The sequence below is a fragment of the Ammodytes marinus genome (genome assembly GCF_949987685.1).
Source record: "Ammodytes marinus genome assembly, chromosome: 7".
Lineage (NCBI taxonomy): Eukaryota > Metazoa > Chordata > Actinopteri > Uranoscopiformes > Ammodytidae > Ammodytes > Ammodytes marinus.
Genome location: NC_137211.1, coordinates 9,858,169 through 9,873,245, shown reverse-complemented (window position 1 = coordinate 9,873,245; position 15,077 = coordinate 9,858,169). Strand labels below are relative to the sequence as shown.

At 40.3% G+C, this 15,077-nt stretch overlaps 1 protein-coding gene across 2 annotated transcripts; it reads left to right on the top strand.

Moving 5' to 3' along the window:
• Nucleotides 1-735: 735 nt before the first annotated feature.
• Nucleotides 736-5,144, top strand: ciroz (ciliated left-right organizer protein containing ZP-N domains). 2 transcript variants are annotated; one of them, XM_080031332.1, is made up of 11 exons: nt 736-837; nt 916-995; nt 1,081-1,182; nt 1,271-1,398; nt 1,523-1,630; nt 1,731-1,769; nt 1,892-2,029; nt 2,128-2,212; nt 3,192-3,388; nt 3,513-3,630; nt 4,680-5,144. In XM_080031332.1, exons 1-11 carry the CDS (start codon nt 800-802, stop codon nt 5,117-5,119), a joined length of 1,473 nt encoding a protein of 490 aa, XP_079887458.1. In that variant the 5' UTR covers nt 736-799; the 3' UTR covers nt 5,120-5,144. The 2 variants fall into 2 exon arrangements, with proteins under 2 accessions (XP_079887458.1, XP_079887457.1); XM_080031331.1 differs by having other exon boundaries at nt 1,487-1,630.
• The last annotated feature ends 9,933 nt before the right edge of the window (nt 5,145-15,077 follow it).

Here is a 15,077-nt window from a genome sequence, read left to right as displayed (position 1 = left end):
ATGATTAAATATGACCACCATAACAGACTAATTGTCTAATAGGCCTAATATTAGGCTATCTGAAAGATAAAACATCCAACTGACCCACTGCTGACAGTGGGACACTAAATCCTGTGCAGCCAAAGTGGCCCATGCAACTCTGTTTCATTACAAATGAAAGTGCCCATTACTCACCCAGGCATTCTCGGGAATGGATTAAAATGAATTAATTTTTAAAATTAGACACGTCCATTGATGACATTTAGGGATTCATAGCCATATAACCCATTACAACTAGGCTATGTGATGAACCCACACAGGCCTAGTTGTTTTTATTGAGAGAACACTAGATTTGATTAGCTGTTATTCTGTTTTATTGTGAATTGTTGTATATGTCGCATTTTATTATTATGTGTTTTACACGGCTCCTACATTGGCCGTATCTCTCTTGTGAAAGATATTTTTGATCTCAATGGGACTTCCTGCTGAAATAAAATAAAATATATGTGATGCTGTGGCATAAGTTTTTTCAAAAGCTACTTAAGATTAAATAAAAGTAGGGAAATGGATGTTAAGGGGAAATTTCTGCATCAGAAATTATTCAATGACAAAACCCTTGACAAATCAGTGACAATCAGACAACTGCCTTCAAAGTTTTTTTTCAAACATGCTGGTCACAGTGATCATTCTTTGTTACTTTGTGTTCCTTGCCTTGCACATGTCAAAGCAAACACACCTGTTTTTTCTCCCCCCCAAGCACGGTAGCCCACTTGCCTACAAATGGGCTACGCTCAGACCACTGGTCATCAGTTGAAGTGGCATGGATCAGTTAAGATTTGGCATCCTACTGGGAACAGTGTGAGTAGCATTATGTTCTACAACTTAGCTATTCAACATCTTTAAAATACAAGCTCAGTTCTATGTTTTCTTCTGCAGTGTTTTACAGTGTATCACGCCACATGTGTTTTCCATTCAGAAAAGAGAATGGATTGATGCCACAACAGCTAAATTAACAGGTAAACCTTTTTATTCTGTTATGACATGCAGTTTTTTCCATTGTGTGCCACAAAACATGTGAGAAAATGTACTTGCAATTTTCAGAGGGAGATGTTGAATGTTTTTCTGAATACATGGAGATTTGGATCCACCGTGCAAGGATTGAAGGGTTGGGAGTCTGGCTGGCTGGGTCCTTACGGATCCAAGGTAATTATTTTCTTACACAAAAGATCAACACAGCATTGAGATTAAATATGAAAATATGTGTCTTATGGAATCATCTTTTGCTTTCCAGAAGTAAACCTTGCCTTGCTGGATCACCTAAACCTGCAGCTGTCTGCCTGTGGATTTTCTCTGCACACAGACCCGGATGAGAACTTTGTTTTTAGAGTCAGTTACACTGGATGTTTTGTCCAGCAACAGGTATGTAGCTCTTTTAAGAAAGGCCTAATTCAGATACAGGTACTTTGACCTTTGCAGCAGATCTTGATGGTTGTATTTGATTATTCAGCATGGCTACCATGTGCTGACACTGAACTTGGTGAAGAGGATAAGCCGATTTGGAGGCAGACCTCATAATTTCATGATGAAGTGTCCCGTGGTTTCTGTGCTGCCCAGCAGAGAGCAAATAAATTGTGACCCAGAGTATATTCAGGTAACTGCTGACTGAATTGTATTGTAAATAGGTCAACTATTCACTGTTTTAAATAAGTATTTTGCTTAGTTATTCTCATAAGATGTGTATGTGTCCGTAGGTGACCAGACAAGTTCCCTTTGACAATTGGGATACTGAGGTAGGACTTCAAATCAATCTTTTTGATGCAATCAGCCCGTGGAAAATATGTTTGCATTGGAAATGTGAACCAGTATCTTTGTGAATGTGTTTTTTTTGTGTTTGGTTGAATATGCATTACAGTTGGCCTGGTCACTGTCCCTGAGCGATCACCTCATTGTAGCTCTGGAGGATGCCAGTCTGATCCAGATGAACATTGACATGAGCGGATCAGACATCTCAGTTCAAGGCCGGAGAAAGGAAGTCTTGAGCCCGGTCAAAGTAAGAAACCTCATAGGACATACCGCCATCTAGTGACTGTTGGTACAATTACAGCTTAAATCCACTGAAATGTTTTGATCTGTCTTTGGTTGACATAGTTGATGGAAAACGAAGGGGAATTCTTTGCCTTGAAACTCGTCAGTGGTCAGTATGCCTACAGTATGGAAGCTACGTGTCCAAAAGGTAGGTAATTAGGGAATTGGTACTGGAAGTTATCATCCTTTGCCACAAGCCTTGTGGGAAAGTCAGTGGGGGAAGAAGTAATCTACTCAGATCCATTACTTAATTTATACTAATACAATTATTAATATTCCCTGAGGTATGTAACAAAGTAGAAGAATGAAGGAGCATGACATTAAATTAATAATTTTTGCCTTAAAATTGCACTATTATTATAACCTTATTTACCAAGGTTTGTCTTATTGAGGTAAAATCTCTTCTTCAAGAGAGACCTGGCCAAGAAGGACAGCACTAGACAGTTACAGGTATAATATAACCCTTACATCAAGACAAAATAGAAGTTATGATGCAGCTGAAGTGCAATAGGGAATATATAAAGTAATTGATTAAAATGAGTCTGAACTCATAGTCCATTGGAAATTTCAAACTCTGTACAACAGCTTTAAATTAATTGAGAGTCATTAGCTCCTGAAGTTTGAGCTCCTTATGCAGGTTATTCCTGAAAAGGGTACAGGAAACTTCAAGGACTTTTAACCAGCTCCGTCTGAGCTTGAGGAACAGTCATAAAGACAATGTCCTGAGAGCGTTACCCATGGGAGACACATTTTAGGGAAATATAAAATGACAAATAATAGGGGCCTTGAAGATAAAAACAGGGACAAAGTCATACACAAAAGTGTCATATAAAAAGAGAAGGCCAGTTAACTACTGAGTACAGGATACATTTATGAGTTAAGGCCTTGCTGTTTGGTTATGAACCTCAAAGCTCCATGAGACAAAGTATCCAAAATATGTTGACAGTGAGTTGATGCATTCATGTACAACAGATCACCATAATCAGGAACAGGCAAAAAGATAGCTTCCACCAGTGGCCGTCTGGCATCAAGAGAAAAAGAGCACTTTACTTAAGTAAATGTACTTAGTTACTTTCCACCACTCATTCCAGGAAGGTGTTTTTTTTTATCCCTGGTGTACATTTCAGTGACCGTGTCCACAGCAGAGGAGACCGTGCTCCACATTTTCAAACGACGCATGGGTTTAACCAAGAGGGGCAGCTACGACGATGAAGCACTGACAGTCACTAATGTGTCCGTGAACCAGACACATTGTTTCACTGTGCGCGACGGGAGTGAATTTGTGACACTAACTTTTCCTACAGCCCAAATACTCCAGGCCAAGGTTAGTGGGGAAACAACAGGTAGTACATTTGTAGTATAAAGCAGTTGGGCCAGTTTCTGACCTCTGGTAAAATGTAAGTGGCTCATTACAGTTAAAAAATATCTGAACCAGGTTTGTTTCACAGGCTTGCGGCGACAGCAAACAACTCCATCAGCCGTTCTACCGAGTGGATGTTGTGCTCACCTTCAAAGAGACAAATCACAAAATGCACTGGACCATGGAGAACACACTGCCATGCACAGGTGAATTTGCTGCTGCTGATGAACACAGTAAAAATAAAGTGGTGATTAATTATTGGATGATATTTTGACCACTAGCCATTGAAAGGCTTTAACTGTAGTCACAACAGAACAGGCAATAACTCATCTCAGTCAACCAGTCATTTAACATTATGTAGCACCTTTCTTTGAATTTAAAGTTAGATAGAAGTAAAAACAAAAGTGATGGATGGAGAAAAACCCTGAATAAGAAGAACAAAAAGGGACAATAACAGGCATAAATGAAACTCATAATAAAATTATAATATAATAACATATGTATACAGTGTACTCTCTGTATATGTATGTATAGTGTTTTCTTATATAAAATATGTAATATATTACATGATGTATATATGTTATTCAAAAGTCGTAAATGTATAAAAGTACTAGAGCAGAGGACAAGACCAAAAATAAATAAACCTAAAATGTCTTCATACTAATAGCAATTCGATCAATTGTATCCACATTAATGTTCCCGCTTTTATCAGATTCAACTGTGTAATTTTTTTGTGGTAATTTTGTCACCAACATATTAATACATTATATATTATATATGGTATACTTACCATATGAAAACACTTTTGGGTTAAATAATCGAAGAAAAATACTCTGATTTGATTAATGATTTTTGTCTTATATGATCTTTCCACTCATTTCTTCAATGTAACATCTCTACTAAACTCAAACAAGTTCAACTGCTGGACACAAGATGTCTCCCTTTCCATTTACTCTAATGTCCATTCTCAGTGTATGTGACTGAGAATTTTAAGCTTCCACATCACACTTGTATAGTTAAATAGTGGACCCTTATTGGTTTCCAAACTAGTTGTGATGTCACAAACTCCTAGCAAGTCAAGTTTGTTGAATAATAATAACGATAATAATATTGTTATAATGATTATGTTCATAATCAGTAGTCAATGTTATTATTAAATCATATATTGAAAATCAAATGTTGGATTATAAGTATAACACCTTTGGATGTTAATTCATTTAACCTTTTCTAAAATGATGCAATTGTACCTCCATAGCCCGGCCTGTTGCACCACACACCACAGGCCTGTCCACACTTCGCTCCACCCTCCCTGTAGGAAAACTAAAGCAGACGGCACCATTCAAAGAGATGACTGCAGAGCCTCCCACGACTAATTCACCTCACACACAGATGGAGGCCCGCACTTCTAATCTCCTCACTGGTGAGACGTCTGAGAGTCAAAGAGAACTTGAATCTTCAGGGTTTGATGGGGACACCATTGCCCCCATTAATGCAACAGAAATATTTGTTTTAGATTTTCAAAATGCAACCGTAGATACGTCCCCAGAGCCAGGTTTCCTTGAGTCAACAACCACTGTTGAACCATCAGAAAATTTGTCTCCACCCGTACACAAATTCCAACAATTCAACACAACCAGAGACCAGCAAAAGCAGAGAAGACTAAAGTGGATTTGGGAAACCTCAGAAAATGTGTGAAGAAAAAACTAAATAAATACCATAACTGAAACAATATCATCCTGTGCATTATTACATGACTTAAAGCTTAACATGGATTATTAAATATACACTTCTTAGCTTTGTGTTTGTTAACCCTCTGAGGTCTACGGGCATATCTTTATTAATATCTCCCTGAAGATATGGCTGAAAAATAACATGAAAACATCATCTCAAACTAGAGGTCCTCCTGTTTCCAGGGAATGTTCTCGTGATACTGTCAGTCCCTTACAGGCTTAGAAAACACCGTGAGAAGCAAGACTCAGAAGCTCCCCAGCTACCGCTAGCTTGTAAATAGTGCATAGAGTATATACATAGTGTGAAAGTAGTTTGTTATTTTTGTTTTTATATTTACTTAATGGTTCGTTTGAAAAATGTTTTGTGATGCTTCCTCTTTTATTAGTATACAACCAATGAATCATCATATGTGGTTCAAAGTCTACATTCAGTCTAATTTCCTAATGTTTTTTGAAAGTAGAGACAACATTTCTACCAAAAAGCATCTGGACCAAATTTTATATTAGTCATGTTTTGTTCACTCCCCTACTGTGTTTTGGAAAATGTCCACTGCAATTTTGAAGCTAAGGCTTAGGAGAAGCAATTTCAAGAGCCAAAACAACTCAACAGGATGACTAAAGGTTCTTCTTTCACACAAATTTCCAGGTTTTTCAAAAATCGCAATTCATTTTTCAGCATTTAAGCCAATTATTTATATACACAATGGTCTAGGACATAAGTAGACCTCAGAAAACAAAGGCCTAATGTGTTCTGAACATTTCCATATAAAACACTTTGGTATAATTTATATTCTTGCACATTTGAAATAGGTATTTATAGAAATATGTAAAATTGGAGAAAATACCCCTAGACCTCAAGACACACTTCAAACCCTGCGTCCAGTGTAGTAACAACACTTACTCTAAGGCCTTTTTGAGTCGCTTCCTTTGTTTTAGTTCTCACTTGTGTCACGGGTTGCATGTCTGTGTGGAGTCTCGAAAAGGTGATGTTGTGGACATCCAGTGCTGTGAGGGTTGATTATACAAGCACAGCCAGACCTCTGCCAGCCGTTGCCTTAGGGGTAGACACTTTCCAGACACGTACAAGGCAGGCGTTAAATAAACATGTCTCCATCGGGGCAGCACAACAGGCTGATGTAGAGGAGACTGTGCACTTGCTGCAGCCGATGCCACCCTCCAGTGAAGCCTTACGTTATGGAAACTCATGATAAAGCCTTGATTTTCAACGGTACCGACTTTCTGTTTGTCGTGGTTGATTCTCAGACTTACAGAAGTTTTTTTGCTTTTTAAGGTGATGCTTTACCAACATATTGTTTTTTTTTGTGTTAATAATTTTTTTGTTGTTGATTTAACATGGTTTCAGCCACTGTGGTGCTGCTTCTTGTAGCTGTAATGCAGTATACTAAACCAACAGCAGAGGGCACTGTTGAATGAGTTTTCAGTAAACTCATCAGATGGGCCGGCTGCCTGTGTGCAGATGCTCTTTTCCAAAGTCGCCAGTTTTATTTGCAGTACACCTACTTTCAATCTTATGGATTTTGGCTTGTGAATCGTTTCTTACTATAAAAAAGAATAGGCCTAATGCAATGGGGAAGTTTACTTGAATTGGGTCTATATTTTTGCTAGAGTATAGTTCATCTGTTTCTTTAAATATGACTTCCTTACATCTATTCCATATAAAATCACAGGAATCAACCAGATCCGTCTGACTGAAAATACTACGACGTTACCCTTGGGTCTCCACCCTTTTTGTTCACCTTTGTTATTGTGACCTCCTGGTATGCACCAAAGCGTCTGTAAATGATAACAGTGCGTGTTACGCAGTTACATGCATCATATACAATGGGCTGTGGGGCAGAAAATCTAAACTTCCTTGTGCCTTTGGTCCCCATCTGCTCAGTGAACTTATGAGCAGGAAATGGAATAAGTGGTGCAAAAAGCACGCCAACATCCCCGGCACTTTCATGTGGCCTCTCTCGGTCATTACCCTATCTGTACCGACTGTTAACTGTCTTTACAAAGTTAAAAATCCCTTTCATGTGTCTCACTGTTTTCCTTTTTTGTTTTAATTTCAGTCAGAGCATATGGTTTGCACATCTGGGATATGCTAAGCATGGTGGCACCCAACCCCCCCACACACACACTGCTTCTGTGAAGTGATCCATATATGGTCGTTGTTGTTATTGCTCATAATCACTCGTCATTATAATAAACAAGTCCTGTCTTGATTGGCCGCTTTGGATTTTCCTGTGTAAAGATGCTCAATATTGTGAATTATGAAATGAAACCAGACCTTTGGAGAAAGTGGCCATTTTCTAGAAATCTGAAACATCAGTGAGGTATTCTTCTTTACTATTGACACAAGGAACTCTGGAGAGATTTTCAGTACGTTCTTTACGTGTTTCTAAAAATGGATTCGATCCCTCTGAACTTATGTGTTACAAAGTTACCATGAAACTGCATAAGGAAAACATTTTTTGTTTATGTTCAGTGTTGTCAGCCCTCCCAAAGTGGTCCAACAACAAGACCGGATGACAAGCTGTGCAGCCCTGTGCCATGTGACCACAAACAAGCAATCAGATCAGGAAATGTGATATGTGTATCCCATCTCAACCCCATTTTTGAGAATTACCCACATTTGATCCCGCGTTATAGAAAAGAGAGTGTCATGAACTGACTGGCAATTGAATGACACTGAAATGAAGTGTAAATTACTATTGTGGACAACTTTGGGCCATTAAATGCCACTTCAGCATCATCCACTCGCCCTCCACTAGCTCTCAGCATCACTTTTTTGGCCAGGCAAGCAGGATTTGGTGCCATGGAGGAGGATGAGGGGGGAAGGAAGGCTTTGTGTGGCTCTGAGTGGTTTGCTGGGCCTCTTCATCTCGCTCGGCGGGTAATTACAGAATCATGGGTCAACCACGCATGTAACCACGGTTTGCGTTGCACAGTAGCAGATGTGCTCATGACATTATCCAGCACCAGAGCAAAAAGGTAAATAAAAACAGATGCAGCTGGTTGCTACGGCCCCTTCGCCAAACTTGCGCACATACCCCTAATTATTCCCATGTGGGCCTGCTGTAGCTGGTAGTAGTAAAAGGGGCGGGTATGGACCGGTTTTAGGTTATGCCCCTTGTTCCTCAACGGGAGAAATTTATGAATGGGGACGATGAGCCTCTGATGGTGGTTGCGGTGGGGTGTGTTTATATGTGCGTTTATGTGTGTGTGTGTGTGTATGTGTGTCTGGCATTGAGTGGAGGGGCAATATCACCAGAAAAAGAAGCACGATTTCCCTCATTCTCCCATTATTCTGCTCTTTATTCTGAGGAGAGAATGCCGCTCCTGTCCTCCAGGCCTTTTGCCAGCATCCCCTCTGCCTCAAAGGCCTTGATGCTTTCTTTGTGGAAACCATGCTGGGACGTGTGTGCGTGACACTGCACAATGTTAGGGAGGTCCCTGGTTGGGCCTGAGCCAAGGCTGCTGCAGGCCAGATGAAAAATTGAGGGAAGAGGCTCGATTTCAGTGATATCCTGTGTTTGCTTTCGGCATCTGATTAGTGTACACAGCCTGCACTGGGGCAAAGACCTGGTGTGTGTGTGTGTGTGTGTGTGTGTGTGTGTGTGTGTGTGTGTGTGTGTTTTTACAGGTGTATTACAATATAAGGAGAGGCCTGAGGTTGGACTTGAAATTCTCCATTTAGAGGCATTTAAATTATTTGATGTTTCCCACATACTTTGTGTTGCTTTCTTTGAGTGTTATGTGGTCTATCCTCTGTTTTTCCACACACACACACACACACACACACACACACACACACACACACACACACACACACACACACACACACACACACACACACACACACACACACACACACACGTCTTCCTCTATGAAGCGCGCTGCCAACAGCTCGTGCCTCCTCTCCCTCTCTCATTAACCGCAACTGTCAGATCCTCCAGATGAGGAGCAATTAAACCAGATAATAAACACTCGCCATCAATTCCTGTTTGTTGATGTTGTTGTTGCTGTTGTTGTTGTTGTTGATGTGGAGGAGCTGGGGCTCCACTCCTGCCACCTCAGTGCTAACTAGTACTTGAGTAACACACGAGAGCAGCGAGGGGAGAGTCCTTCATAACATCGACAAAAAGGCCTCTACCTGCTGCATGTATGGCTACACCAGGCTGATAATAGAAAGAGGGCACAGTGAATGTTAACAATTGGATCCTAATCAGACACACAGCTCACAGAGGCTGCTCTTTTATCCCCAGGCTTCACAGAAAAGGCAAACAAAGCGCTGGAAACTGTCAAGATAAAACACTACTTGGGATTGGTCGTGTTTTAGGTCTTCTTAAAGGGCATTAATCTCGCCACACGCTCCTTCCTGAGACGACGTGCTGTAAAGACTCCTGTGTTTGCTCTTGTATTGGAGTGATAAGGTTTGCCCCTCATCACGCCTCGCCTCTGACGAGGTTCGGCTCCCCTGATGATGAGAACATTGGGGTGGAGGGGGGGGGGGGGCACAGAAAGGGCAGCCATGGAGTTTTTTGAACTGTAGATGATGATGTGATGACAGAGAAAGAGGACCGAAAATGTGTTCCAAATAAAAGTTGATCTTGCAGCTTTACTGTTATTTTGAGGAACATCCTGAATGACACAGTTCTTTTTTCATTTTGCAAGAGTAGTGTCGCTTTGCACTACTGTCACTGTCACATTGGGCAGTTTGATCCTTTAAAAAAAGGATCTAAATCGATACAGCAGGACCAGAGAAATTGTCTTTTTTTTATGCAATGTTTTTTGTTTTTTGCCAAAATCTGGCACCACAATTACCCAAAATGCAACCTGATTTTCAATGCTTTGAGTGTGTTATGCTAGTAGATGCCAATGTAGCCTTGAGCTTCTGGACTGCAGAGCTACCGTGCCACATAGGTGTGGTAAGCTCACTTCTTTTTTCATTTTCAGCCCCAACAGACCTTGACGCTAGTTACATCTTTTATGGCCTATTATCACATTTCACTCAGCTCCCTCAGGAGACACAAAATGCTTGATCATTTTTATTTTTTCACACAAGCATTCAACCTTTAGAAATACTTCAATGTGTAAAATCGTGTGATAAGAAAAGTTGACCACAGTTTAAACCTGGATTTGTTCTGAAGGGATGAACTCCGGGTGACCTCGACAATGAGGCAAATGTGCATGTTCACTTTTGATTGTTCAGCTTGTGAAAAGAAAAAACGGCCTGGGATGGTTTTCCACTTAAATTTGAGGGCCGGACAGAGCATTCTTAGGAGTTTAAAGACAATACCCTTTCTTTCAAAGGCTATAAAAACATGTATACAGCTGTACACGGAGTTTCCTGATCCACAGGCAAAATAGGGTGTCAGATATTCCTATTACCAATCAGGATGGCGTGGCCTGGAAAGTCATGTACAAGATGAAACTGGGGTCTGTTCAGAAAAAGCAGAAAAAAAACCCTGATCCGATTTCCCTTTCTCTGTGGAAAAATGGACGTGGCCTCTTGTTTTGAAACCATATTTCCCTCAAAAACACTCTGAAAACTAAACAAAATTGACAGTGCTGGATTTATTGTCTTCGGTCCCTTTGTCCTCGACGGACACTGTTTGTGCCTTTGCCATGGAAACGGCAAGGTTATTTATCTTCGCCGCCCGTTTACAATAACGTCCCTTTCCTGACCAAACAACAGAGGAAATATCAGGTCAAGCCTCTTCCCCCTTCTAATGATCAGGTCAATTCAGCCTCAGTATTTCAGACAGCTCGTGCACATTCACACGTGTGCCCACACGCAGCCCTGCTATTGATGAGAAACATAGCCTACAGTTTGTGATTAAGATTTCCGTCTTCTCAGGGTGTGTAGGTATTTGTTTTTAGACTTATTGTTTTTTTTAATGGTAGAGGAAAGGGGAGGCGATGGTTTTCTATTTATGCCCTGGAAGTTGGACGGCTCAAAAACAACAGGCAGTAACACTAGATGGAGACAGAGAAGACTGACTCTCTTGTTTTGTTGCAGACATCAGGTTCTGAGAATACATTTCACAGTGTTTGAATCATTGCACACTCACAAAGTAAGTGTTATATAGGTTGCCTCTATTTGCATAAATGTATGCATGTGGCGTTTTAGTATGTCTCTGACAGGTTATCTAAAAGCTTGCTTCCCTTGTGCAGAATTTTGGAAAACTTAAGTGAATTTCACTTGCTCTGAGTGCTGTATTTCTCTCCTCTTCACAAGATAAATGCAATAATACACTGTTTCCCAGATAAAATGTGCTCCGTGCAGTCATCTGCGAACAATTGGCAAATCCTTGTGACTTGTGTATACTCCAGTATACTCAAGCTGTCGGGTTCCGTCCCCTCTCCTAGACGAGCAATTACTCCTTTTAAGGAGCTGCTCTCATGAAAGTTGCCTAGAGTATATGCAGACTCCTTTCCTCAATCCGCATAAACAGTGCAGATAATAGAAGAAACTGACAATTTAGATGAGGAGGAATAGGCATAAAAGCATGAGGTGCGTAGAAAGTGCATGTCACAATTAAATTACTTAATGGGTGAAAGTCCCGCGATAGATCACATGTAATTTACATCAAGAGTCAGTGTAATAAAGACTTTGTAAAACTTACATTGAAATTCAATTAGAGTGTTGAATGCATAACCAAAGCCGTGAAAAATGAACTCATTGGGGGTCCCTTTTCATTACTGCCCCGAGGCAAAAGAGACCATTAATTTAATACATTCCATGTTTTTTCACATGAACATTTTTAAGTTAGTGCACATTTCCGTCCTAATGTATCTAATACAAAGAGAGCGCCTGCCAAAGACTGCATTATACAAGCAGCTAAAGAACCCCCCCCCCCCCCCAATCCACCCCTCCACCCCCCCTCCAGTTGTTACCTTGAGTAGTCGGACCACTTTCAATCAGTCAAGCTTGAAAAATGGCCTGGCCCTAAAATAAAAAAAACTGAACAACAAAAGAAGAAATTATGATATTGTTTTATTGATTCATAGCGTGGTGAATATTCCTGTACTGCAGGTGCCGCCCCTGGCACAGAGGTACATACAATGCCGCTGCCTTTGACTGTACACAGTTAAACGGCACGTCTTAATTAAGATATTACTGTTTTAACTCAGAACACTGGATCTGCACCCTTCAGTCAACCACAAAGCCAAAACAAAACAGGGGCCCCTTCAGATGTTCCACCCTTAAGAGGAGTGCTAATTAAAAGACTATTTCATTAACTGTTCCAGCTTGGTAAATAGAAGTTTACTAGGGGTCAATAGACTTTACAACATATAATGATTTGGAATATAATTACTGTGTAAAGGGAGCCATGAAAATACCTTCAAAACGAAGCAAAGTTGTTTGTCTGGGGAAAAATGTACCCACTGTGTATAGGTCTTGGTTAACAGAGTTTAGAGGGCATGTCACGTTAGCTGCTATCAACTTGATGCACCAACAGTTTATTTATCTCCTTTTGCACCTTTTATACAGCACACACACGGCTGCCATTTGCTGAGCGCCTGGGGAGCCACAACAAACCACAGGCTCCAATACTTTTGTTCAGTCTTGTTGCAAACAGGTGAGGTAATTACAAAGCAGTTCATATTAGCTATAACATTGTTTTTCTGTAAAGAGTATTGTCTGAAAATGCCAAAACCCTTTTTTTAACATCATTAATTTCCCTTTCCCCACATTGAAGGAGTGAAAAGATTTAAATTTCCCAACACTTTGTCGATGCCTATTTTCCAGCAGAAGGAGACACACCATATCCAGATTTTCACATGTAGAATTAAGATTGAATTGTACATGCTGTGGTCCTGCTCAAACCTCATGACCCTTGTTTTTTTCATTCGTTTTTTTTTTCTCAACACCACGCCTATTGTGTTTTCCAGTGCTGTACACGCCGGCTGCTAATGAAATCATCAGCCCATAGAACAATGCGTCATACAGTCAACAGTACCTTTAATGAATGGATGCAAACGTCAGTGCCGCATGAGAAAAGTCATAAACACATATTTTCTTGTAGGTTTAAAAGATGAGAGGGACACTGAAGACGGGAGTCCTCGTGAAGCAGGAAAAAAAGAATGTATTATTCATTGCAAAACTGTGAATGTTAGTGCTTCTTTTCCTTGTTTCAGCACGCATTTTTCCATTTGTCTTGTGATGCTAAATTTTTAACGTTTTTCCCCCCACATCGCATGATGATGTTGCATATAATTAGTGACTTTACAGCAAAATCACTTCTGACACCAGTGTGTTTGCAAATTAGAATACTTCAGATAGGGGGAAATTCAGCAGGGAGAATGGGGCTGGGAATAGTCTAAATATTATATGCGCCGCCCCTGAAAAGTGACAAAATCATTTGAATTAACAGAAAAGATGCAAAAGCCATGTGAAAAACTTTTGGTTTATTCATATACGTTTAGAAAGCCCATCACGTTTTCAAGAGCAGGATGTGCCCTCCACCAACACGACACCGTATCCTACGCAGGAAAAAAAAAAAGGCAGGAAACGCTGAAGTGCATATTTGATTTATTTATTTTCACCCAGACGGATACTCAGAGATTTTGCCATTTGGAGGTTGAAATAATGGATGGGGCGCTCATCCATTTTTAATTCCTCCATGTTGTGTGAAGGGTAAACATGCTGTTTGCGATGTCTTTTCTCTGCTGAACTGTGTTGTCTCATTATGAGACTGTGTATAGGGAGCGAAAAACTAGTCACGAAAGTGCTTAAAGTGTATTGCAACAAGTCATTGTGGGTGCCTTTCCAATAATGCTTATTCCCAAAAGCCACTAATTTCTACAGAGAGAAATAATTAAACTAAGAAACAGCTTCCAAAGGTGCTCCTTGTCAAATTATAGATATGAGAAAAAAAAATTCAATGACGGCTGTGACTTCCCTTTAATTAATTTGTAGTGTTCAATGATCTAAGAACAGGGATCTTTGTTGACAGACGTCCACCCATGGGAAGTTATTCTGTGAGTAATACAGTGCAACCACTCTCAGTTTGGACCCAGACACCAGCCCACAGATCCACTGATAATTTGGAATCATTTTTAATAAGTCGCAATTACACAGAGGGTCTGATTGTGCTCTGCAGCCCTTGAAAATGAAATATGTTACATCGGGCCTGATGGTAAAGGATATTGCTTGCTGTTCATACATAATTGAGCGATCTTGAATGTCAAACCAGTGGGAGAAAATGCAACAGAAGCAACAGTACACCTCACCACAAAGCTACACAGCATCCTCTCCACTCTGAGCCAGCCGGCAGAGAGGAACATGTGTTATGTGGTGTACCAAAGTGCCCGAAGGAGGTGTACATTGACAGGTTTGATGCTTTCCCAAACTGCTGCTCTTTAAGTAACTGCTGCTTTTTCTTCTCCCCATGGATCTTAAATAGAAGAAAGCCTCCTTTTCGAGGAGTAAACATATTTTTATTTATTTATTTGCCTGAACGGGCTATTGAATTGATGTTTTTGTAAATTAAAAGCAAAGCTTAGACAATGAGAGATGTAAAGATGTGTCCTGTTGCCTTTTCTCTTCCGGCCTCTTTCCCTCTGATGGAGGGTGGGTGTCTGGCAGCATGGAGGAAGAGACTTGTCTGTAAGCAGATAACCTGACTTTGTTAGTGAATGAAATACACAAGAGCTCGGGATGGGAGCTTTTTATTTCCTCCTCCCCTTTATAGATAAATGACTTGCTGTCTCCTGAGCAAAGAGCCATCTTTATATTTTTGACGTTTTCGTGTTTAATGCGTTGTATATCTTATACGGCCCCATCTTTATGCTCTGCCTTTTTGCATTTTCTTTTAAAGCTCAAATGCAGTTATTGATGCCTCTGCCTCTGGTACATTATGCATTATTTGTTAGTAAGTACCATTTTTGCATATTGACGGTAACAAGAA